Source organism: Drosophila erecta, unplaced genomic scaffold (assembly GCF_003286155.1).
Source record: "Drosophila erecta strain 14021-0224.00,06,07 unplaced genomic scaffold, DereRS2 tig00000021-arrow-pilon, whole genome shotgun sequence".
In the NCBI taxonomy this organism is placed as follows: domain Eukaryota; kingdom Metazoa; phylum Arthropoda; class Insecta; order Diptera; family Drosophilidae; genus Drosophila; species Drosophila erecta.
In genome coordinates, this window is record NW_020825198.1 from 9,910,977 (window position 1) to 9,936,093 (window position 25,117).

At 44.9% G+C, this 25,117-nt stretch overlaps 6 protein-coding genes across 7 annotated transcripts; 3 read left to right on the plus strand and 3 right to left on the minus strand.

Moving 5' to 3' along the window:
- The first annotated feature begins 1,156 nt into the window (after positions 1–1,156).
- Positions 1,157–3,251, plus strand: LOC6543978 (ubiquitin-conjugating enzyme E2-22 kDa). The gene is made up of 3 exons (XM_001972176.3): positions 1,157–1,633; positions 1,852–2,004; positions 2,370–3,251. The coding sequence occupies exons 1-3, from the start codon at positions 1,571–1,573 to the stop codon at positions 2,751–2,753; spliced, it is 600 nt and encodes a 199-aa protein (XP_001972212.1). The 5' UTR covers positions 1,157–1,570; the 3' UTR covers positions 2,754–3,251.
- Positions 3,252–3,481: 230 nt separating this feature from the next.
- LOC6543963 (uncharacterized protein KIAA1841 homolog) lies at positions 3,482–7,060 on the minus strand. 2 transcript variants are annotated; one of them, XM_026976990.1, is made up of 6 exons: positions 7,006–7,060; positions 5,744–6,652; positions 4,729–5,668; positions 4,404–4,641; positions 4,123–4,348; positions 3,482–4,062 (listed from the first exon to the last, which is right to left on the minus strand). In XM_026976990.1, exons 2-6 carry the CDS (start codon positions 6,649–6,651, stop codon positions 3,711–3,713), a joined length of 2,664 nt encoding a protein of 887 aa, XP_026832791.1. In that variant the 5' UTR covers position 6,652; positions 7,006–7,060; the 3' UTR covers positions 3,482–3,710. The 2 variants fall into 2 exon arrangements, with proteins under 2 accessions (XP_026832791.1, XP_001972213.1); XM_001972177.3 differs by lacking the exon at positions 7,006–7,060 and having other exon boundaries at positions 5,744–6,902.
- Positions 7,061–7,355: 295 nt separating this feature from the next.
- On the plus strand, positions 7,356–12,015 carry LOC6543964 (nascent polypeptide-associated complex subunit alpha, muscle-specific form). The gene is made up of 2 exons (XM_001972178.3): positions 7,356–11,528; positions 11,586–12,015. The coding sequence occupies exons 1-2, from the start codon at positions 7,840–7,842 to the stop codon at positions 11,647–11,649; spliced, it is 3,753 nt and encodes a 1,250-aa protein (XP_001972214.3). The 5' UTR covers positions 7,356–7,839; the 3' UTR covers positions 11,650–12,015.
- A 1,285-nt stretch (positions 12,016–13,300) lies between these two features.
- On the minus strand, positions 13,301–19,770 carry LOC6543965 (sorting nexin lst-4). Its single transcript, XM_001972179.3, has 3 exons — positions 18,871–19,770; positions 14,427–15,079; positions 13,301–13,968 (listed from the first exon to the last, which is right to left on the minus strand). Exons 1-3 carry the CDS (start codon positions 19,621–19,623, stop codon positions 13,677–13,679), a joined length of 1,698 nt encoding a protein of 565 aa, XP_001972215.1. The 5' UTR covers positions 19,624–19,770; the 3' UTR covers positions 13,301–13,676.
- A 394-nt stretch (positions 19,771–20,164) lies between these two features.
- On the plus strand, positions 20,165–22,536 carry LOC6543966 (sialomucin core protein 24). The gene is given in 3 exon segments (XM_026977147.1): positions 20,165–20,303; positions 20,425–20,540; positions 21,723–22,536. Coding segments are annotated over 2 exon segments (792 nt in total). The 5' UTR covers positions 20,165–20,303; positions 20,425–20,467; the 3' UTR covers positions 22,442–22,536.
- Positions 22,537–23,814: 1,278 nt separating this feature from the next.
- LOC6543967 (nucleolin) lies at positions 23,815–25,097 on the minus strand. The gene has a single exon (XM_001972181.3). The coding sequence runs from the start codon at positions 24,994–24,996 to the stop codon at positions 23,866–23,868; it is 1,131 nt and encodes a 376-aa protein (XP_001972217.1). The 5' UTR covers positions 24,997–25,097; the 3' UTR covers positions 23,815–23,865.
- Between the last annotated feature and the right edge of the window lie 20 nt (positions 25,098–25,117).

Sequence of the window (25,117 nt, forward strand, 5' to 3'; positions counted from 1 at the left end):
AACAGTTCGCATACCCTTTTCGAAGTATACCCAGCATAAACACAAGATCGTATGGCGTATAATTATTGCTTGTCTATTATTTTTGGACTGTTGCCAAGGGAGGCCTACGCCTTAGAAGCATAAACTTCTTGTTTTTGTTTATAGGACGTAAAACGAGTTTCAAATTTCCGCCGCAGACAAGGCGGCCGCGCGTAATGGAACCATATTTCTGAGGTCAGAAGAACTTCGATTATTATAAATGCTTCATACATATGTATTCAGTGTTCAAGATCAGAGACGCAATGGAAAATAACCTTTGCCGCGTGCCAATGAAAAGTTGCGGCTAATTTAACTAATGGTACAAAAATCAGTTTTGAAAGTGATTAAGTCAATCATACATATCAAAAAGGTAAGAAAGGTATTGTATTTTTCAAATAAGCTGCATTTTTAGCAAATTAGTAGCTTGCGTTTTAGCTTTCAGTTATTTTATTTTGTGTTTCGAAACTTGTTAGGTAACTATGCCGGTTAATGCCTGGGGGTTGCGTCCCTCAGGAGAGGAATACCCTTGTAAATTCCGAAAACCTATCCAAGTGGAAGCTAGAAGTTTAATGATATCCAGTAAACATTCTTGAGAACCAATCGGATATCCACCCGCAGAACTACCCATAGTAACTAAACCTGAAAAAATAGTCGCATCTGCAGTTGATGGTTTTAATAAGAATATACAAGTGTGAGTTTGGTGTGCCTCCCATGATCAGTATGTCAAGGTCATAACTTTCAGTGCCGAAAAGGTCAGAGGGTCACGATTCAATGGTCCGGCGCGTGGCCTACGAATTGAGAAATGTTTGGAACTACTTTTCTTATGGGTTTGGAAATAAACCAAAAAGCGGGCTTTTGTTTTTTGGATTAGTCTTTTAATTGTATACACACCGTGGACTTTCATAGGAAGTGCCTATAAGGTACAAGAATTACATATGTACGTTTATAGGGCGCATTTTCAGGTCCTACTAATAACTGTCACAATCAAATCCTACAGTTAATACTAATAAGGTGTTAATACAAAATTGCACTTATATAAAGAACATTTATTTTTAATATGAATATTCGAACTGCAAAACTCGATACCACATTTCGCGCACTTTTCCAGAAGCCCATCGATACGCCTATCGATAGGCGAGCTTTCAGAATTTTCCAAATGCGGCGCCGCGGTCACACTATAGAAAAACAAAAAAAAAATAGCACTGGCAAAATAGACGTGCTGAGCGCTGTAAAAAGTCAGTTTTGTTAAAATTGGAATTTTGTTAAAATTTTTCTGTGTGCTGGTCGAGCTCGTTGCTTCGACAATACCGAATAGCGAGCGAAAGGAGCAACCTTGGAGGCCAGCAGCTAGGCGTAATTTACGCAACGCACCACACAAAATCCGCAAATTTGCACGGGCGGCAACAACAAAAACAGAGGCAGAACAAAACCGAACCGAACAGAACAGGGCAGCGAGAAGAGTGTCGAGAAGAGGAGAGGCGTAGAAAGGAGAACGGAGAATAGGGAACAGGCAGAGAACAGAGAAGAGAGTCGGAGAAACGGAAGAAACATCATGGCGAACATGGCAGTGTCGCGGATCAAGCGGGAGTTCAAGGAGGTGATGCGCAGTGAGGAGGTGAGTTCCGAGCTCCAAGGCCGAAGGACACTCAAGCGCCTCCCTCGGCATCGCCAGCTGCACCACCACCCCTGATTGTGGTGCAGGGCGGGGACGATGTCCGAGGACTTTGTTGCCGTTTTTGGCGCGCTTATTGGCTCCGTGTTATTTGTGCATATCGAGTACAATGTAAACATTGGCTACACTGATTTATTCATTCTGCATGTAATCCCTGACAGATCGTCCAGTGTTCCATCAAAATCGAACTGGTCAACGACAGTTGGACGGAGCTGCGCGGCGAGATCGCAGGTCCACCTGACACGCCCTACGAGGGCGGCAAGTTCATCCTGGAGATCAAGGTGCCCGAGACATATCCCTTCAATCCACCAAAGGTTAGTATGAAGTATACGATATCGATATACGAAATATAGCAAGATCTTATAAATATATATCTTTTGTGTTCTTAAAAGTCAAGGTAATAGATATTTTAGATTTTGTGCAGGAGGAGCCTTTTTATAGTATAACATTTTCCCGTAAAGAAATAACTTTAAATGTGAGCTTGCATATAATTACCACTTAAATGACTACATTCAGCTTTCAAAAATCTGATATTTTAAATGTTCAATATCGAATGACCTATGTACATTGTTAGAAAGCTACACTTATATAAATCCACAATATACGACTTCGTTGCAAATGCGTGATACAAATATATAATTTGCAGTAAAGAACTAAATCAATTGCAACTTCTACGCAGGTACGCTTCATAACGCGCATCTGGCACCCAAATATTTCGTCGGTGACGGGCGCGATTTGCCTGGACATCTTAAAGGACAACTGGGCTGCAGCGATGACACTACGCACCGTGCTGCTGTCCCTGCAGGCGCTCCTGGCCGCCGCAGAGCCAGACGATCCACAGGACGCAGTGGTGGCCTATCAGTTCAAGGACAAGTACGATCTGTTCCTGCTGACGGCCAAGCACTGGACAAACGCGTATGCGGGCGGACCGCACACCTTTCCCGATTGTGATTCAAAGATCCAACGTCTGAGGGACATGGGCATCGACGAGCATGAGGCGCGCGCCGTGCTCTCCAAGGAGAACTGGAATTTAGAGAAGGCCACCGAGGGCCTGTTCAGTTAGCTTTTCCCAGCCACATTACCATCAGTAGGATTCACGGCGGTGGCGACACCAAGAACACCCGCAACTTCTGCATCAACCCTTCAGAACGGCAATCACGCTAAATTCTTGTACACTCACGCACCAATATATTTTCGTAAATTTTGTCCTCAAATTACATTGCCCTGTAGTTATAATAATTCTCTGCTCTGTTCTCTAATTTTATTATGATTATTGTGCACATCTTTGCCGCTGGGTGGGTCACCAAATGGTTGAGCCAAAGGCCATGCCCGCGCCCCATCAAGCATGTGTTATGTAATTGAACCCAGGTTCTGTTTCATTTCTTTACGTGCAGTCGCATTTACTTGCAAGCTCTTTCTTACAGTACTGTTTTCCATTTCAAGCTTAAATTATCACACAAACAAAAATGATTTACAAAAATTAAATGTGAAAACGAGGAGTGTATAACAAATCGAAGTCTTTGTAAATTGCGTTAAGTTAATAAATAAATAAATAAAAATATTGATAAATGTCTAATGAGAAGTTATGATTTCAGTTTGTGAAGAAGAGGCTGCAAACTTAAAATAGATTTTTGTAAAACATGCCTAGACTGAAGAATGGAAAATGTAATTAACCCTAGCTTGAGATATGTATATTACTATAATTCTTGTTTAATCCAATTTTTAAGGCTCTGTCTAATGCCAAAATTTAAATAAAATCCAAATTCTTGGTGATTTACAAACCAAATAATTGCATACTACGTGAAAGACAAAACGCTCCATAATGGTTTGAAACAGAACCCATCGGTATCATCGAGATATAATCATTTATATATATTTTTCTACATTTCCATTTAATTTTTCTACATTTCAATGTGAATATGGTTTGCACTAAATATTTGACTAATAATCTGTGACTAAATATTTGGTCTACGATAGTTGCTAGCGAATGGTAATATAACTGGGACTATAATACGAATTTCTACTTGTGCTTTTGCTTGGACATAACGGACGCGGAGGAACCACCAGTGGCAAGTGCGGATCCCAGGCAACCGCTGCTGCTTTGGGGCACGGAGGGGCCAGTGGCATTGGATCCCTGGATAGTGTGATGGCTGTGCCGCTGCTTGAGCATCTCCTTCCATTCGGACTCGAGTCGCACGTAGGTGCCCCCAAGCGGTTGGGCATTCTGAACCAGGCACTGATCCGTTCCGGTCTTCTTGGTCACATAATTGGCGACCTGCTTCATGATCTTCTCCTCGAAATCGCGCTGGTGATCCTGGTTGCTGCGCGCGGACAACTCGCCGGACCAAAAACGACCCGACACATCGGTGGGACTGACCATTCAGTTGGTAAGTATGTAATTATATATACATTTATTATTTCGAAATCCTTACCGTTTTCGCGATTTTTTGCCTCTTGTCTTCCTTGGAGGAGGACGATGCTCCGACTCGCAGCCATCGCTACTGGAACTGTAATCGTCATCATCGTCGTGCACGTTACGCATGCGTGGCCGCATGCATCGAGCGTCATCCTCGCTGGTGGACGTCGTCTCGGAATCGGTGCTGGTGTCCATTTGGTAGCGAGATCCTCGCATGCGCCGGCTCACACGGTGGTTGGTCACTGTGGATCAGGACAGAGAACATAGGACATGGAACATACAAGCAGCACTACCCACCCCTCTTAAGCACACTATCCATGCAGAGTTGGGGCAATAGTCCCTGGCGACATCTCTGCGGTGTTAGGGAGATACCCTGCCAACTGGGACTGATCTCGCCGGCGGCTGCCAGTTCCTGAATCCTCAGTGGTGGCTGTTCGCACAAGGCGTAGTTCTCGCCCACCAACTGGGCAATGGCCAGGATGGCCCGCTCTCTATCCGTCTCCACCAGGACACTGTGCTCGCGGAACTGGCAGCCCTGAAAGAGTAGTTGACCAATTTCAGTACCGCTTTCTTAATGTTTTGCTAAGCTTGTAGTTTGCAATTTCTTGAAATAAATACATACATTTGGTCCCGGCAGTGTCTCGTAGCGAAAGGCCTGCTGACCGCAGCAGGAGAAGCGACCGGCGGGTCCAGCGTTGCCCACGGGACCCAGGAAGTTGGGTGTCTCCGGATGGAAGCGACACCAGTGCATCTGATAGACCGGAAAATGAGCCTCGCACGTGCAGCAGTACAGGTAATGGCAGTGACCCCACAACTTCCAGTACACCTTCCGCCAGGACTTGAGTTCCTTGAAGAGCTGGACGATGTACACATTAAGATCCCAGTTGGCATCTCGCACGTGGTGGCTCATCAACTGGCCCCAGCGATTCAGCCGGATGTTGCTGGGCACACAGCTCACATAGGATTTCATTGTGTTGGTCACGCAATTGAAGCATCGGGAGCAGCGGAACAATCCGGACATGCTGTAGAAGTGGCCCCTTAGGGCTTCCGGATCCGGTTCGCACAGAGACTGAATCAATTTGGTCCACAGACGCGGTGTCACTCGCTCCTTTTTATCCCTGACCATCTCCAGCTCAAGATTCGTGAACATGGCCGCCAATCGGGTGACCAAGGCATCATTCAGACAGGACAGATTCGTGGATGTACGTACAACTTCGCTGAGATGGGCATGACAGAAGGCCAAACACTCAAGAAGCAGAGGTTCCATCTGCAGAAAGCTGGCCGACACCAAAATGGGCACTACGTTATTGCCATCCAACTGGGGACCGGTGCTCTGGGTGGAAACCGGAAGATCCTGGCTCTGGGCACTGTGCTTGATCCACTTCATCAGCCAGTCGAAGATCAGGATGTCGCAGTGCACCGATATGTCCATCTCCTCCAATCTCTGACCGGCGGTCACGTCCGCAAAGTAGCCCATTTTGGTCACGAGCAAATGCTGCGGGCAGGTGAAGTCCTTCGAGGTGTTCTTAACCTCGTCGCAGACGTGGATCACTACTTCTGGTCTGCCAAAAGATTTTAAATTATTACACAAGTTGATAAAACGAGTTAAGGATCTGCTATAAATACATGGTACTTACTCCTTTCGCTCCTGCCTGGCATGTTTGCTGTCCTTGACGAGCAGCAGAGATTTGCGTCTGCCGGCGAACATTCCACCAGGCTTTGGAATCGGCTCCTTAATCATTGCCCGCACCATGCTGTTGGTAATCTGATCCGGATGTAGTGCATCTCCTCCGGTATGAGCCTGCTGTAAACAAGGAGCCGATGGAGAGGCTGCAGGAGGATGCCCATGAGAGTGGCCCATCTCCATCAAGGATTTCGACGCTCCCGAGGTAAGAGTAGCTGCGGATGACATGGGAACCGGCGTGGGAGTGGGCGATGTCTGGGTGAGGGGCTCTTTCGGAGGCTGCAGCTGCTTGGGCTTAGTTTTGCCATTCTGGAGTTGTGTGGGAATGGGTACCGGGCATATAAAGGACAACACCGAGTCCAGGACACCCTCATTAATGGCCGCATCCAGTTGCTCGCCAAGTTTTGGATGCAATCCCCGATAGGTGGACTCTGGCCGAGACGAACGGCTGTTGTGACTGTGTCCGGAACGCAATGTACTGGATTTTGCATCAAGGAGCAAAGTGGATCGGTTCTCGTTGGAGTTCCGGGAGGGGCGTCGCAGTCCAAGGAGTTCGTTGACCAGTGGATTGTCCGCCAGTTCGGCAAAGTCGAACTCGTCCTTCTTGGAACTTTTCTTGGCTGACGCCACATTGCCCTCCATCGGCGGTATTGGCTCCCTATTTTGTGGTTTTCCCATGTCGGCCTTCGCAATCATATCGTTCACATGACAGGATAGTTTTAGAAACTCTAGAAACTCGTTCAAGCTGATTTGAAACTCGGCGCCATTGCCGGAATCAAGGGATTTCTGGGAGGGAGCCGCTGGCGTCTCCTCCGGCTGGCCAGCAGCCGAGGCTCCCTCATCGGAGCCAGATTTCTGCATCCTGGCCAATGCACAAATCAACACAAATTGGCCATTTATTGATTGATTGTTTCGTTTCTCTTGGCAACAGCAAAGTTACGAAAATGAAAAGCGGAAAAAACAATGCAACTGGTGACCCAAATTGATTTTTCAAGCTGTCCAGGAATTTAAGATTACTCGCACATTTAACAAATATATTATTTCACCTAAATATTATTTATTAGTCTGATATTTCACGTTTACCACATACAAAATTATAAGTTAATTTTGATATCATGAAGAACAAAACAACAAACGGTTTTATTAAATTTAAAATCAATTTAAAACCTTACAACTTTCTGTGTTGCTTATATTTTAATAAATAAATAAACTTACTGGCTGAAGTCGTTACGTTTTTTTGTTCTACATGTTTGAAATAAATAAATAAACAAATAACAGTGTTGTAAAGCGAGTTTTTGGCAGATCGGGCGGGAAAGAAATAAAATATTTGTTTGTTTTATGAGAAACTAGATTAAACACAAATAATATTTGTTCTTACATTAAACTTATTTAATTAACATTTCTATATAGTGACAGATTAGTTTTGAACCCTTTATATTTATTAAATTACAATTTCACATGATTTTTCGCATCCTTTAAATTTGACTTGCAAAACTTCGTAATTGGAATAATTATAAAATGATGACCGTTATTGCTATCGATATTAGGAGACACTTCCGATTGCAGGGGAACTTTTACGATTACCCGCATACGATTACCGTCATAGAGCGCTGGCGATTGCTTAGAAAACTATATCGAAATATCGAAAGCAAACCAAAACATATACATACAAAAATTCATTGATTTTGTCAACGTAAAACACACAGTGCAGCAGGGCAGTTAATTCTGAATGCGGTTAAATAGCACGGTCAACTGAATTAGAAACGCTGGAGCGGCACAAGTACGGCGGCAATGCGATCGGACTGAAGATTGAAGCCCCCAAGCGAAGGCTTTTACCTGGGCCGCTGTCCAATCAGAACGCTGCTCCCAATCAGAACTGGGCAGGGGGCGGGGGAGGCGAGAGCGAAAAATCCGGATACGGGGGGCATTAGCAAAAAGCCCAAAAACGAAAAAAAACGAGCGACGAGTGTGGACTAGCCAGCGATGTTGGGAAAATGACCAGGGATCTGGGAGTACGGAGCACGGACCACTAGCGGATACGGCTGTAAAATGCCCCGGAACACTTGCAGGCCAAGTGAATGCGCTGCTGCTAGCCAGGATGAACCGGAGGCGAGTGCGAATAACAACAACAATAACAACAACAATAATAATAACGAGGGCATCATCAAGCAGGAACTGGAGGCAGCACCACCGGTTTGCCACCGGAAATCGGAGCGCCGGAGAGTGGCCCGTGATATATTCCTGGTCTTCGAGGAACAGACCACCCGGCGACGAGGGAAGGGAGCACGGGGCAAGGCCACAAGGGCCAAGCAAAAGTTCGGACACCTGAAGGTGGCCAATACGCCGCGCATCAACAAGAATGTGCTGCGCGACATTAAAACGGAACCAAAGTGCAGCTCGGAAGCCGTTGTGGCGGCTGCTGCCCCAGCTATCATACCCATTCCCGCACTGAATCCCCCAATTCCTCTTCAAATAGCCACGCTCAATCCTCCACTGCCGGAGGAGCCGACGTTAGCCAAATCCTTGCCGCGTACGGCGGCCGTTAAATTGGAAACCAAAACGCACGTCACATCCACAGCCACTGCATCCAATGTGGCGGCACCCAAGCGGATCAGTCCCAAGCCAAAGGCTCCACCTGTTCAGGAAAAGGAAAAGGAGGTGGTGTCAGCAGCAACTCCAAGTCCTCTACCAACACCCCAGCCAGCTGCCGCACCCGCCACTTCGCCCACGACGCCCAGCGTCAATCCCATTTTCCTGTGGGTCAAGCAGGACGATACCCGCATCGTGGAGGTGCGCTGCGAGGACTACGACAAGCGGAATAGAATTCGTCTGACCAAGACGACCAACGGCTGGCGCTCTATGCCACGCACAGATGCTTCCTCAACTAGGATAGTTAAATTCTTCCACGGCTCCGCCGCCCCACTGATGAAGGTGAAGCGCGAGCAGCACCTGCAGCGCTTGGAGGAGGAGGAGCAACAGCACGAGGAGCAGGAGTTGGAACAGGCAGAGGATCACGAGCGAGAGCAGGAGCAGCCGGATCAGCAGTTGCCCTCCATCGGACAGACTTTGTTGCAGGATTGGGATGACAGTGCCACGCAATTGCCGGACGAGATCGATGAGGAGGAGGAAGACGGTCAAGAAAGTGATGCTGCGCAGCAGCAGAACGCCCACTTAGCCACTGTGCTCGAAGATGTTGTGGTGATGCCACCTGCCCAAGAACCAGAAACGGCGCCCACGCCCTGCTTCGATGGGCTGCTGGACAGCGAGGAGACAAATGCCTCCACCAAGGCCACCAAGACCAATACGCCCACATATCAGAGCTCCACGCCCTCGCCGCTGCAAATGCAGCTGTGTCCCAAGACGGGTCTGTTTCTGCCGAAAGGAGATCTCGCCCTGGTTCAGCTTCCCGAGGAAGATGTCCTGCCCGAGGAGACGGAAGACAAGCCACTAAGTGGAAACGATCCCGTGGAGTGTTTAGATGCGAATACTAAGAATCTAAAGGATCTGCTGGACGATGCCGATGATCTGCTACAAAATTGCAGCAGTGAAAATGGCAGCAGTGGAGCGGATCTTCTCGACTCGCTGGTCAAGCGAAGTTGCGAGGACAATCTCGTCCAGGAGACACGCCCTGGCAACGGAACCAATCCGCAAAACTCCTCATCCTCCGGCGAAGGACTGAGCTCGTTTTGCGTGCCCGATCTCGACAAGGACCTGCCCAGCATACTCAACATGGACAACGACGATGCGCCCAAGTGTCTGTCCTTCAATGAGGCGGGTGAGATCGAGGGCCTGAACGGGGAGCTCTTCCTGGGCATCGAGGCCTTCGAGAAGCAGCATGAAGCTGTGGCCACCGAGCCGGAGCCCCAACCGCCCACTCCAGCCACCGTGGAAATGACCCAAACGCCTACGCCGACACCGACGCCTGAAAAGGAGATGGAAAAATGCGCTGTAGTCGAGGAGACGCCCAAGGATCTCAGCTACAAGAAGCGCGAGGAGGTGTGTCCACCATCCGAATCGCGTAGTCAGTGTGCGGTGACCTCAAGTTCGGATATACTCAAGTCCCCGGAGCGAGATCTCCAGTTGCCGGCCAACTCCATTCCTGCTGAGGTGGAGACCACTTCGGAAACCATTAAAAATCTCATTCTGGAGCAGTTCCTCAAGCTTAACAATAATCCCCAACAGGCGGAGCCCATGGATCTGGGCAAAGCTGGTCGCGATGGGAAACTCGAAACGGTCGTTATCGACGACGAGGAGGAGGAAGATTCCAGCCAACCGCTGAAGAAGCGATCCAAGGCCAGCATCAAAATGGACAAGGATCCGGATCCACTCACCCAACTGAAAATGCTGATCAGCAATCCGCAGTGGAAGGTCCCAGACCCGATACTCGTGCCAAAGGATCGCCTCGGAGCGGTTTTGGCCTCGCCGGCCCGAGAGATTCCATTGCTGCTGACCACCAGGCCAGAGTTGCGTCTTCCTGAGGCCTTTGCCTATCCGGAGATCATTCAGAATCCGAACATTTTGGTAGTTACCATGGAGCAGTTGGAGGCCATCCTTAAAACGGAATCGGAGCAGGCGGCCAAGGCGACAAAAGACCCGGATCCAGTGATCGTGGTGCCAAGCAAAGCGAGAAGTCCCAGTCCCAGTCCCAAGCAGATACAGCCCAAACCTGTGCCTGTTCAACCCAAGCCGCCTGCAGTTGCCCCGGTGGCGCCAACACCACCATCTCCGGCGGATTCCAGTCTCTCCACGGATCTGAATGCCACCACACTGGCGCTGCTCCAACAGATGCTGTGGCTACCCTATTTTGGCCAATTGTCGCAGGAGTTCTTCAAAACCATCAAAGATCCGCTGGGACTACAAAGAAAGTTCATGAGCAATCTCCTGCCGCTATACAACAGCCAATTTGGATTGCAGCATCTCGATGAGCTCTACAAACATTGTATGAAACAAAAGTCGACGGAAGAGCAGCCACAGCCCAAGGTGACCACTCCCGTGCCGCCTCCAGCAGCAGCTCCGCCTCCACCCCCTCCTCAAAGTACGGCCAGCGGACCAAATTCCTTTAATGGCTTCACCAATCCCGTAGAGCTGGCTCTCATGCAAAAGCTGCTGCAGCCGCAATTGCCCCAGTTCCTCAATTGGGAGGCGGCCAAGGAGGCATCATCCACATCATCGGCAGCTGCCACCTCAAATCATCATCATCAGGAGCACAAGCGACCCAGAAGGGAAACCGAAACTGAGTCCATTAGCAACTTCACCAAATCCAAGCCTTCATCCGGTGCTCCAAGTACAACTGCTGCTCCGCTCCCCGCCGCGGCGCCTGTGCCAGTAGCCACCACTGCAGCACCGGCACCAGCGCCGGCGGAGCACAAGCCCAGACTGACCATTAAATCCCTCTCGAATCTGCTGGAACCGGAGGCGAACGTGGTTCCACTTCTGAATGTGCCCTTCGACGGAATGCGGGGGCGTCCCTCCATGCACAAGGCCGTTCCAGATCAGGCCAAGGGTGACGCAGGTACGGGACGCACACTACGCTCGAGTAAAGCCTGCGTCACCTATAATCCCCTCGAGCAAGCCAAGCAGCAGATGCACCCGGCCGCCGTTACACAGCAGCAGCGAAAGCGGGGCAATATGCTCGCCCAGGACGTCCAGCAGCAACAGCATCAGCAAAATCTCGCAGATGCGGCGGCAGCAGCCGGCATGGATGCCAACTCGGCGCTGTGGCATCCGCTCTTCGGAAGGTGAGTGACTTTCCTAATAATTTCTGCTCATATTAATCCACATTCGTTCCCTTGCAGCAACCCCAAACAGGGCTACAATAGCCCGTGGCAGTGGACCACGGTGACGGCGTCAGGTGAATGACAGTCAAGCCGGGCTCAAAAGGAGCCAGCACCTGGACCGGGAACGAGGACGGCCAGCTACGAGGAGCAGCAGCAGCAGCAGGACTATAGCAACTATCACGCCTCGGCCAAGCAACAGCAGCAGCAGCAGCAACAGCAACCACAACTTCCAGCAGCCAACAATCAAAATCACAGCAACAATAGTAGCAATAAATTTTGTTATCCTACGGCGGCAGCCATGGAGAATATGTTCCAAAACAATCAGATGGCGGCCGCTGCCGCCGCACGCGAATCCCTGCTGAATTCCTATCTCTATCAAAAAGATAGCGATGCCAGCAATTACATGTCGGAGCAGAGCTATTGGCAGCAGCACCACCACCAGCAGCAGCAGCAGCAACATCAACAACACCAGCAGCAGCAGCATCAACAGCAGCAACAGCAACATCAACATCAACAGCAGCAACACCAGCAGCAGCAGCAACACAAGCAGCTCCAGCAGCAGCAGCAGCAGCAATGGAGCGGCAACAACGGCAGCAACAACCAAAGGAGCAACAACTATGCCAACAACTACGCGGCGGCAGCAGCCGCCTCCATGTACATGCAACACTTCAATCCCTACATGCAGCAGAAGGCGGCACTGCTGGCGGAGAAGGCCGCCCAAGCGGCGGCGGCGGCAGCGGTACAGAACAGCAACGGGAGCAATAAGCACGGACGCTTTGGCGGGGACTACGGCTAGAGTCCAGTGGGTACACGGTTCAGCTAACCGGAACGCAAGGCACTTGCGCATTAACATAAACATATAGGCATATATAACACTTGGGTGTAATAATAACTATATATTTAGAGGCATCGTATAGGCCGTTTTACCGCCAGGAATTGGTAAAGGATAAACCATGATTTTCCTTTAGTTTAATACACAGGAACAGCAACAACAAGGTAACCGGAAAGCAACAACAATAATTTATAAACAACAAACAAGGAGGTAAACAAAAGCAAAAAGCAGAAAACATAAAAACTTAAATTGAATTAGTAAAAATTTGTTATTGGTAGTTTGTTAACAAAAAAGAAAAACACAAAAAATATGAAAAGAGAACAAAAAAACAAAAAACACGACAAGTAAACAAAAAATAATGTAGAGCGACGAGAGAGCGGAAGGCAAAAGCAAAAAAAAAACCTAATTATTGTATTATTGTTAACCAAAATCTATTATTATTATTATCTCAAGCTGCGTTATATTATTATTATTAACTCGTGTGTCTGTATATAGCGTTTTTATCTAGATGTATTACACTTAGTGATCCCCCACCCGATTCCCATCCCAAGTACCCAATCCGTTTATCCTACAAAATGCCAGGACAATCCTTGGACCATTCACCTTCGCCACCATCCTTACCAAAAAACAAACGAAAACCGCAGCGCTAAAAGGCAAACAACCGATTTTGTATTCATTCCGAAATGTGTTTCTTTTTGTTTTTACTAGTTATTACGCCGATTATTTATGAACACGATGGAAATGAAAATGGAAATCATCCCTAACATGTGCAATCTAACACTTATGTTCTAGATACAAAAACCAAACACAAGAATCACAAAACTTATTAACGCGAAAATGGCAAAGAAAAACGCATGAACATGAAAATGGAAAAATAAAGAGAACCCTTTTAGAGAATTTCGCTGATAAAGGCAACAGAATAGCAAATCGCCACCGACTTTTACTTTATGGGTTCGGATGTTGCAGATGCACAAGTGGTGTTGTATAAATATAGTTATATTTGCTTTTCAAGTTCAGTGTATAATAGGCATATAAAAGTTAATTTCTGTATAAATACGCAACTTTTCACTTACAAACAAAATTATGTAATATTTTTGTTTAACATTTAGTTAGAACCACGCTTAAAGTACGAGTTCCTTTCTAAGGCATTTGAAATGCGCGCGTGCGAATGTTTTTAGCTAAATCTGTGTGTATCTGTGTGGAAGTATGTGCCCGGTGTGGTTTCTTTGTTTCTTTGTGCTCCCAGCCGATCTCCAGCGATGAGTCTGCGGCCAAATCTACTCGATCTGGCGGCTGGCCTCCTGCAGACGCGCCACCACTCCCTGATAGAACTTAATCTGCTCGGCAATGAAATTCTTAAGCGTATGCTTCAAATGCGTATCCCGCTCGCTCTTAAAGTGGGTCAGCTCGGCCAGAACCGTGTAGGAGACGACATCTGTGCGCCGGTTCACGTCGTGCAGTTGGGGATTATTCATCTTGCCCTCGCCGGCCAGTTTCTCGCAGTCCTTTCGCTTCTGTATGGCACCCTTGTGCGTGGAGAAGATGTCCGGAAAGCAGTTGAGAACGCCCCTAATTGGAAAAGCCAGAAAATAAATTAGGCAATGGTTCTAGATCGTTCTATAAACAAATAAAGACGGGAAGTTACCACATTTTCTTAGCTATTCTTACGTATGTATTTTGTACTACACTAAAGGTCAGTCTGCGTAAGAACCACACATTTCTAAAATAAACTATTGGCTCCTAATCGATTTTTCCGCGAAACCACAGGTCAATTGAACAATTGTTCATCGCTTTTAAATAAACAATTTCAGTTGGTTATAACTAAACAGTTAGGAATCGTGATATCTTGAAAACAATAAATAAGAATGTAATCAATCGTAGATTTTTAGTTGTGAGTAATTCTGCCATAGATGTACCCATTGAACTCCTAGTATAGAAATGACACATGTGTAAGTCATCTAATCAATTACTGCTGAATGAAACGTAATATGCTATGCTTCCCATCATTTACAGAGACGTCAACCCACCTGTAGATGTGCAGTCGATCCGAGAGGGGAATCCAATCATGCTTTGGCTGGTCGCCAAAGGCCTGTCCAATACCGATAAAAATGCCGCCGATGCGGCCAACGCTCTCGGAGAGCGGAACCGCGTTCCGGGTGGGTGCACGCCTCTCGTCGATGGCCAATGCCTTGGCCAAGTCAGAGAGTCCGTCACCGATGCGCTGAAACTCCTTTTTACTCTGCGACATGGAGCGCTTGGCCATGTCGTTGGATATATTGTTCAGGTTGCGTACGGCCACGTCCATGCTGTGAATGAACTGGGTACCCAGCTCCAGCTGTGCGTCCACCTTGGAGTGCAGCAGGTTCTTGTCCGGCGGCGAGATGGCCAGGCAGTAGTTGACGCCCATGTAGGGATCCCGTTCCGCCTTGCGCTTGCCGGACTTCCAGATCTTCTCGTCGCGACAGGTGAGGAAATGATACCAGACCTCACATTTGGAGATCACCGGATGGCGGCACACCCAGTCGACGAACTCCTGCAGCTGTACCCGTCGATGCTCCACAAACTGCTCCTCATAGCGGCCGGAGATCTGCTTGTCCGGCAGCGGTGGCACCGGAATCAGGCAAAACTTGTCCACCAAACGTTCGTGCAGCCAGTCGAAGTGCTTGTAGCGACGTGACACCTAACGAAAGGGAAACCCAGATTAGATATGACCAACTAATTGTGATTGGGACACGAAAAGAAGAACCCCGAGCAGCTCAAAGAAGCTGGGTTCGGGAAAATGGTATTTTTGAAATTTGAAAGGTGGAATCGTTTGCCCATCGTTTGCCCATGTTTGCCCACCAATTAGTTTTTTTTGCCCACGTCCAGTTTTGAAGATATGAAATTTCGAAAATTTTCGAAAATTTTCGAAAATCAAAAAGTTGACTTTTTTGAACTTTTTTTTTTTTAAATCGCAATAACTTCGTTTGCCCACGTTTGCCCACCCTTTAGAATTTTGAAAAAACTTTTAGTTTAGAAAATATAAGGCCTTAAAGAATTATGCATTTTCCACCTACTAAAACTAAATATTTTCAAAAAAAATCTTTTGCCCACCCTTTAAAAATGGTTCTAAACGTTTGCCCACCCTTTAGAATTTTGAAAAAACTTTTAGTTTAGAAAATATAAGCCCTTAAGAATTAAGAATTTTTCATACCTCAAAACTAATTATTTTCAATCAAAATCGTTTGCCCACCCTTTAAAAATTGTTTTTTTTCGTTTGCCCACCTTTAAAAAAAAATATTTTCGTTTGCCCACCTCTTAAAACTAAATATTTTCAAACAAAATCGTTTGCCCACCCTTTAAAAATGCTTTTTATCGTTTGCCCACCCTTTAAAAATTGTTTTTTTCGTTTGCCCACCTTTAAAAAAAAATATTTTCGTTTGCCCACCTCTTAAAACTAAATATTTTCAAACAAAATCGTTTGCCCACCCTTTAAAAATGCTTTTTATCGTTTGCCCACCCTTTAAAAATTGTTTTTTTTCGTTTGCCCACCTTTAAAAAAAAATATTTTCGTTTGCCCACCTCTTAAAACTAAATATTTTCAAACAAAATCGTTTGCCCACCCTTTAAAAATGCTTTTTATCGTTTGCCCACCCTTTAAAAATTGTTTTTTTCGTTTGCCCACCTTTAAAAAAAAATATTTTCGTTTGCCCACCTCTTAAAACTAAATATTTTCAAACAAAATCGTTTGCCCACCCTTTAAAAATGCTTTTTATCGTTTGCCCACCCTTTAAAAATTGTTTTTTTTCGTTTGCCCACCTTTAAAAAAAAATATTTTCGTTTGCCCACCTCTTAAAACTAAATATTTTCAAACAAAATCGTTTGCCCACCCTTTAAAAATGCTTTTTATCGTTTGCCCACCCTTTAAAAATTGTTTTTTTCGTTTGCCCACCTTTAAAAAAAAATATTTTCGTTTGCCCACCTCTTAAAACTAAATATTTTCAAACAAAATCGTTTGCCCACCCTTTAAAAATGCTTTTTATCGTTTGCCCACCCTTAAAAAAAAATATATTCGTTTGCCCACCTATTAAAACTAAATATTCTTGCATCTCACAATTCGCACGGAAATCTTTCTTTTTCTCTTTCTTACTCCCAACCGTAAAAAAATTGTTTTTATCCTTAAAAAAAAATATTTTCAATTAAAACTTACTTTCAGTAAGTTGTGGCGCCAACTCGCTTTAGGATCTGCCTACAGAACACATGCATACGCACACGTGGTACTTGCCGCATTGGCTATGCATACATACATACGTACATATTACAAAAACAATATTGTGTATTCTGCTTATTCTTCACTAGTTCTGTATGATGAGCAACAACAATTTCACATGCTTAACCGTTAAGTTGCTGTCCGACTGAAAAGCTACATAGCTAAAAATCAGTTGTACGTTTCGTTGCTAGCAAATTGTTTTTCATACATACAACCCAGAAAAAAAGATATTATTTAAAAACAAATATGTGTTTGCTTTACCATATTATTATCTAAAATAATTTGGAGTTTTTATAAGCATTAAAAATATGTATTTTCATTTTTTATTCAATTTGATTTTTTCAGTGCAGATAGCAGAACCGAAAATGTGTATGTGTGTTTTATTTATATGTATATGTTGGTTATATGCAAAGAAACCTCAAGTCTCTGATCGTTTTTTGGGAGTAAGAAAGAGAAAAAGAAAGATTTCCGTGCGAATTGTGAGATGCAAGAATATTTAGTTTTAATAGGTGGGCAAACGAAAATATTTTTTTTTAAAGGTGGGCAAACGAAAAAAACAATTTTTTAAGGGTGGGCAAACGAAAAAAACAATTTTTAAAGGGTGGGCAAACGATTTTGTTTGAAAATATTTAGTTTTAAGAGGTGGGCAAACGAAAATATTTTTTTTTAAAGGTGGGCAAACGAAAAAAAACAATTTTTAAAGGGTGGGCAAACGATAAAAAGCATTTTTAAAGGGTGGGCAAACGATTTTGTTTGAAAATATTTAGTTTTAAGAGGTGGGCAAACGAAAATATTTTTTTTTAAAGGTGGGCAAACGAAAAAAAACAATTTTTAAAGGGTGGGCAAACGATAAAAAGCATTTTTAAAGGGTGGGCAAACGATTTTGTTTGAAAATATTTAGTTTTAAGAGGTGGGCAAACGAAAATATTTTTTTTTAAAGGTGGGCAAACGAAAAAAAACAATTTTTAAAGGGTGGGCAAACGATAAAAAGCATTTTTAAAGGGTGGGCAAACGATTTTGTTTGAAAATATTTAGTTTTAAGAGGTGGGCAAACGAAAATATTTTTTTTTAAAGGTGGGCAAACGAAAAAAACAATTTTTAAAGGGTGGGCAAACGATTTTGATTGAAAATAATTAGTTTTGAGGTATGAAAAATTCTTAATTCTTAAGGGCTTATATTTTCTAAACTAAAAGTTTTTTCAAAATTCTAAAGGGTGGGCAAACGTTTAGAACCATTTTTAAAGGGTGGGCAAAAGATTTTTTTTGAAAATATTTAGTTTTAGTAGGTGGAAAATGCATAATTCTTTAAGGCCTTATATTTTCTAAACTAAAAGTTTTTTCAAAATTCTAAAGGGTGGGCAAACGTGGGCAAACGAAGTTATTGCGATTTAAAAAAAAAAAAGTTCAAAAAAGTCAACTTTTTGATTTTCGAAAATTTTCGAAAATTTTCCCAGCTTCTTTGAGCTACCCCGAGCGGGGGGTCAGCGGTCGGTGGTGAGTCATTCCAGCGGTGGTTTGCAAGCAGAAGCAATAATCGCAGTGCCGTTGGCTACCAGTTGGTCGGAATTGCCCCACAAAGAAGAATTTAAAGTGCTTTTACGACACTGTAATGCCCTACCGATTTGTATGTCTGGTTAAATGGGCTTTAAAAACTTTACAAAACGAAGGAGAACGTTTGGTCGAGCATTTGTACTTCTGGTTTTTATAAGGAATAACGTCTAAAGATCTCAACAAAATTTAACAGAGGACTTCTGAAGTGGGATCTAGGAAAGTAAATACGCAATGTCCTTAAATAATAGAAGGTATTTAAACAAAAATAAAGAAAATGTTAGGTAACAAGTTTGTAAAAAGAAACAATAAATAAGTGCTAATTATTATTAGTGTTGAAATTGAGTTTAAAACAAACTAATTAAAGAAGTAGATATACTCTGCATTTAAATTTTCCCAACAAAGAGGTCATCTTGGGTCAACTCAGTTGGAAAATGTTGCCCGGCAATTAGTGCGGAGTTTCGATAAACAAAGGATTGGTCTTTCTTATTGCTTTCATTCCGTGGTCTCGAAAGCACATGACCCAGCCCAAATTACCCTTGGCAGAGGGTAGAGAAGCACAGACACATATTATCATCAAAATATTGCACCCGTAGTTACACACTCATGCGACCGCGGTCGGAGCTTTATCGTATTGTGTTGTTAATCACGGCGATATCAGGGAAGCAAACTCACGGATATGTTGTTGAAGCTAGGCGTCAGTTGGTAGGCGATGAACGTCTTCATCCCCTTGAATTTGGACTCCTTTTTGGGGCTGGCCACAACAACGGAGTAGGGCGAATGGTTCTGGGTCCACTGGTAGATGGAGTCCTCCACCTGTGTAATGTATGCCATCTCGCATTCGGGTATCTTCTCCTTGGTGCTGGACAAGCCGAGTATATACGAATCGGAACTTTTGGCGAACATGCCCTTTTTGACGGTGCCGGCAGCACCAGTCCCGCCAGCCACGGAGGCCAGCGATTGGGTGTCATCGTTGGGGGCAATGGGCAGGTGTTTGTTATCGTAGTCACTGGTGGAATGCGACAGTCCACCAGCGCGAGCCGCCTGTCCCGCAGACTTTTGGCCACCTGGGCCAATTTCCGAGTACGTTTCGTTGTCGTCGCTCCAGTCGTCCTCGTCATCCCAGTTGCTGCCATCGTCATCCGCCGTCTGATCGTAGCGCGGCAAAGGGGGCGAGGCGAATGGATCCGGAACCTGTGGCACCGAGGTCGTTCCACTGGCGCTCAGCTTCTGGGCCTCTGCCGCCGACATCACCTCCACGTACGCAGCCGGGAAGAGGCCAATCTGGCCACGGGCATTCTTGCCCTCCCACCAGCCCTCACCCACGTCGCTCCTGGTCACCGAGAGCACATCGCCCGTTGCGATGGAGAGCTCCGAGGAGCCCGGCTCCCCGGTAAAGTCGTACATGGCGCGCACGTACGAGGTCATCTTGGTGCTCTCCTGGTCGTTCCTTTACGCTAATTCGAGTCCCGTCTCCACACGGGCCATAAACAGACAAAAAATATCCACTGAATCTGAATCACCAACTCTGCAGTGTTACCGTTCCTTGGATTACGAAATTATACTGAGGCTGATGACTTCGCTTTCCAGCAACAAGATATAATTGCAGCACTTTTATTAGGGCTATTCCTACAGCTGACCTGATTTCTAACGTCTAAACAGAGGGTACTCCTAAAATTGATTTCACCATCGTAACGTTAATGAGTTATTACTATACGAATGATTTCCTAATTAAAATTGAACTATAAATGCATACACTTTTTTCAAATAAATTTATTGGGGAGAGGAAATATAAAATATAAATATGGGGGGAAATATTAAGTATTAGTTTTGATTTTGAAAATAAAGTTCCGGTTTTGCCATTATTCATTCAAAATATCTATGTGCACAATTATTTATTGCAGCAAACACAAGGCTATTAAATTACAGTACGGTCACACCAAAACACCGAGGAGTCCCCCTACTAATAAGCGCCCAGTACCAGGGCTGCAGAACACGGCACAGCTGTCGATGTATCGGGATGCATCGAAGTATCGAGTTGGCATAAAAGAATCTGGTCTTCGTGTCGTGTTATTCATTCCTTAATTGCGCCTTGCTTTAATTTGTGGGTGAGCAAAATCGGAGCTCGGCGACATCGCCAGTTGTGCAATACTAACTCCAGCGGCATCTGTTAATACCAAACCACTTGGCAAACGTATTTCTTTTACCCCGGACACATACTACTTGCAGATTTCCTCACTTTGTCGTTCGAGTATTCATTTTAACGACCACAATGAATCGGCAGGCGAAATTCCTAGTCTTGTGCCTCTTTGTTGGCCTCTTCTCCGCGAATTTGTGCGACGAAGGTGAGTCTTTGATCAAATTACATCGAATTAAAATCGAATTGAAGACACGGAACACTCATTTCTCAATTATGCACTCGCACACACACACACACACACACACACACACACACACGTGTGCGCATACACGTCGCGCGTGTGTTTGTGTGTGTGTGAGCATGCATGCGTATGTGTGGATGTGGGGGTTTTTTTAAATGCCAATTCCTATATTGAATATCAATCCTCCGGCCATTTTCTCTTACTTCGACTTTGGGGTAATGTTCTCTGCAGAAGAACTGTATATCTGCAGCTTTCCAAAACGAGAAACTCCAGATTTACGAAAGTCTGTCCCATTTCATTACCATACGTAAATATTTTCGCACATTGCAGAATTGTAAACTTTTATTTTGTTCGCAAGCATTTATTTTAACATCACCGTTTTTGCTTTCCGATTTCATGAGCTGTTATTACCATAAGAAAATATTAGCCCATATATTGGTATTTACAGATTTGTAACCATATTTTGTTGACAAACATTTTTATATTATCCTTTTCGGCTTTCTTCATCTTTATTTAAATACGTTTTGGCACTTTCTTGAATTGCATTATCGCTTAAAATTAAATTGCATTAAAATTCAGTCTAATTTAAACTGATTAAGCTCTATTTATCGAACCAAATCAGTTTGTTTTGTTTCTTTTTCTTTTTGTTGGACCATTTTGACATCATTTACATGTGAAATGGAACTATTTTTATTTTCAATTCTTACGAAAGCCATACAATACATATGTATGTACATGTGGGTACGTTGTTCTCTTTGAAATATTGGAAATTGATGAATGACAGTCGCTGTGCACTTATCATATTTGCCAATTTGTTTGCTTTTAGTTTAAAAGTGACGCATCGGTTTTTATCTACAACATTCGTTGCTGATTCGCTATGATACGCGATGTATTTACATACAATTACTATTTTTTGTGATATGCATTTTGAATAATTAGGAAGAAAATCAAGTTTTGCTTTAGTAACTTTACTTTTACAGGAAACTGTTCTAATAAATCAATATCCAGTCACGTAGATTCCTTAGTTTTAACTTTACTACACTAGTTGCCAAGAGACACAAGAATATTTCAGATGTGAAATATGTAGTTCTAGAAGCGCATTAAAGACTATAAACTTGACTATGATCTCCCTTTTTTATGTCCTAGCGGTAACCACACCGGCGCAAACGGAAACCACCACGCCGGACGCCAAAAACACCACCGGTCCGCCGGACACTACTGTGACGACACCGTCGACCACAACATCGAGCACCACAACTGAGAAGACCACGACGACGTCACCAAACACTACATCGACGGAGAAGCCCACGACTACCACGCCGGCCAGCACCACCACCAGCAGCAGCACCACCACTCCGGCCAGCACCACCAGCAGCACCACTCCGGCCACGACCACCACCACGCCTGAACCTACAACTACGACCACTCCGTCTCCGAACTCAACCACAACTACGCCGCCACCACACACATCAACCACTCCGGCGCCGAAGCCCGTGCCGTGCGGCCATTTCGATGGATCCTCGTTCATTGGCGGGATTGTGCTGACTTTGGGCCTGCTGGCCATCGGCTTGGTGGCCTACAAGTTCTACAAGGCTCGCAACGAGCGCAACTACCACACCCTTTGAGCCGCCACCGCCTTTACGTCGGCCTTCAATGCGGCAGCCGGAGCCGCGGCAGCCAGCAGCAGCGCCGCATCCACGGATGCGGAGCGTGTGCGGTTCGTCCAGCCTTCGATACCGCTGAGGTCGCCGCCAACGCAGCCGCCACCACCACCACCCGCCCACATGGGTGGCAGTGGTGGTGGTGCGGCTGCAGCTCCACAAAACTGCTCGCCATCGGCCCGAGATCGGTTGCTGCACACATAATTTAAACGCGGGGAACCACAATATAACCAATATTACCCAATATAATTAATATCCAAAGAGATACCCCGATACCCCGAATTCCCCAACAAAACACACTGAGAAAACAGCAGTCAAGTAAAGTCAGTTCTTAAATTGAAACGATAACCCCCTGAGCGGATTTAATGCGGGCCGAGATAGTAGGAGCAGGCTCTACATTCTTGAATTACTTTCCTTATCAGTCACACACAGTTACATACACACTCTGAAAAGAAATACAAATATTTTTCCTTTTAATGCATTGCATCCATATATGAGGGACTTTTTTTGCAAACACCAGTTTATCAGCAACTTGAGCGGATGTTCAACGCCTTATAGAGGAGTCCGAGGAACCGTCTGCTACCGGGTATCCAAAGGGCGACCATGAACCGACAAATGAGTAATGAGATCGAAACGAAACAAATCGAGAGGAGTAAGAACAAATAACAGCAAATATGTGAGACTGCTTGATAGCGAGATCAGAAAATGGAAAAAAGCGGAAGTGGAAATGGCGAAGGCTTTGTTTCTGTAATTCATAGAGCTACGAAAAGGAAATATAAATTTTGATTATATTTACACAATTTTTGAATAACTAAAATCAATTCATGTTAGGAACTAAGAATATTTACTACCTAAACCCGAGCTATATACACAATGGAAACGCGTTTCAATTTACTCATTTAATGTGCATTTTTTCCCCTATCCATCATAAAAAATAACCTTTGCTGCGTTACCCCCGGTCTTTGCCCACTTGTCTATCGATTCTGCTCACCCCGCCATTTCGGGGTCCGTGGTATTGCAAAAAATCAATATAGCGACCAACGATGCACAGCAACAGGATTTACGAATTGCCGTGCACGGTTGATATGCGTTTATATGCGATATAAACAAATATATGTATGTATACTGCTATAGTAGATTCCAATTCGAGATTCGATGAAGCCCCATGTTAATGCATACACGCAAATGTTGAATATTTTTTACTAGAATGGAAACTATACATATGAATTACTTTTACCTAACCCTACCGCGCTTGCTGTTGGATTAATACACCTTTGAAGCTACAAATCGATCACATAAGCCCGTCAAGTTTACGCGAATGAACACTCTGTGCACATGAAAAATCTCATAAGTATATAAGCTGAAGTAACCAATCAATGTATATCCAGTAAATCACTCAGCCGGCTTACTACAAATTATATATATATATATATATATATATTTCTCATATATATATGTATATAAAAATATCTATGTATATCGTGTACGATAATAAATATTTTAAAAATTTAAACACTTCTATTATTTTGAATTGACACACGTTTTACAAATGCATATATGTTTTTACACCTAATTAATGGTCAATCAAAAGTGAAAATTTATTTTTATTAGCAAACATTAACTACATTCTATTCTGCACTTAGTTTCTTTAACTTTTTGGGTGTCTTAATATTAGGTGTTTTCCCCTTGGGCGACTTTCTCTTCAGGTTTTCCCTCGGTTGTTGCTTAGTGTCTTTTTCTGGTTTATTAATTTTACGGGCTTCCCCCTTTTCAGCCTTTGACCACTTATTGTTTTGTCTCTGACTGAGTGCTTTATTTGCAGTTGACTTCCCATTCTCGGCCTGCCGCTTGAGCTTATCATTGGAGCTCCGCTTTTTCTGAGTGTTGAAGCGCAATACCAGTGGCGTGCCCGCCAGGCTGAGCTTCTCTTTGATGGCCTTGCGTGCATCGTGGGTCGTTGGCAGGGTTACGGTCGCCGTGCTGTACTCTCGGAACTTTCCCTTGCCCGGTCGTATTTGAATGTCCACTGCGTCCTGGAACAGCTGGCGCACTTGGGCAAGCGAACTGGTCTTTGGCAGGTTGGTAATGACCACGGACGAGGTGAAGTTACCCTTGGCCAGGACCTTTTTGGTGGCTCGCTTCATCAGCGCCTTCGTGCGTTTGTTCTCGATGGATGTCTGCTTGCGGGTCACCAGTTCGTTGACGAAATCGTCGGAGTCCGTTTTGGGCAGGGATACGAATAAACCCTTGTGCTTCTCATCCTTTTCAATGGCGGTCTTGATATCCTTAAAGGCCTGGTCGCGGTCCTCCTTCGACTTGAAATCGACGAGACAGAAACGGGCGTGCTTCTGGCGCGGCTTTGTGGACTTCAGAACCAGTGGATGCAGAGCCTTCACCTTCGCATTGAACTCCTCCACGTCCAGGGGCAGTTTTTGGGGAAACCGGACATACAGCCGGGTGCCCTTTAACTGCTCGTACTTGGTGTGGATCTTCTCGTCGATAATCTCGGCCCTGCTTTTAAGCTCAGGTTTAATTTGATCTTCCTCCTCGTCATCATCTTCATCGGATTCGGTCTCACTGGCGTCCAAATCCAGTTCGGATCTATGAGAATCCTCTTCTTGGGAGTCCTCTGCCTGCAGCTCCTCCTCGCCGGAAGCCACGGAGTCTTCGGTCTGCACTTCCTCCTCGTCGGAAGTCTCGGAGTCTTCGGTCTGCACTTCCTCCTCCTCGGATGCACTTTCCACCTGCTTTTTCTTCATGTTTTACCGGAAAATAGAAATGTTTTCTTTTCAAATTCAACTTGCACGTGTAAACGGCAGTGTGACCAGCTGCTGCAATTGGTGTAATATCTAAATACAACTAAAGTAATTATAGCTAGAA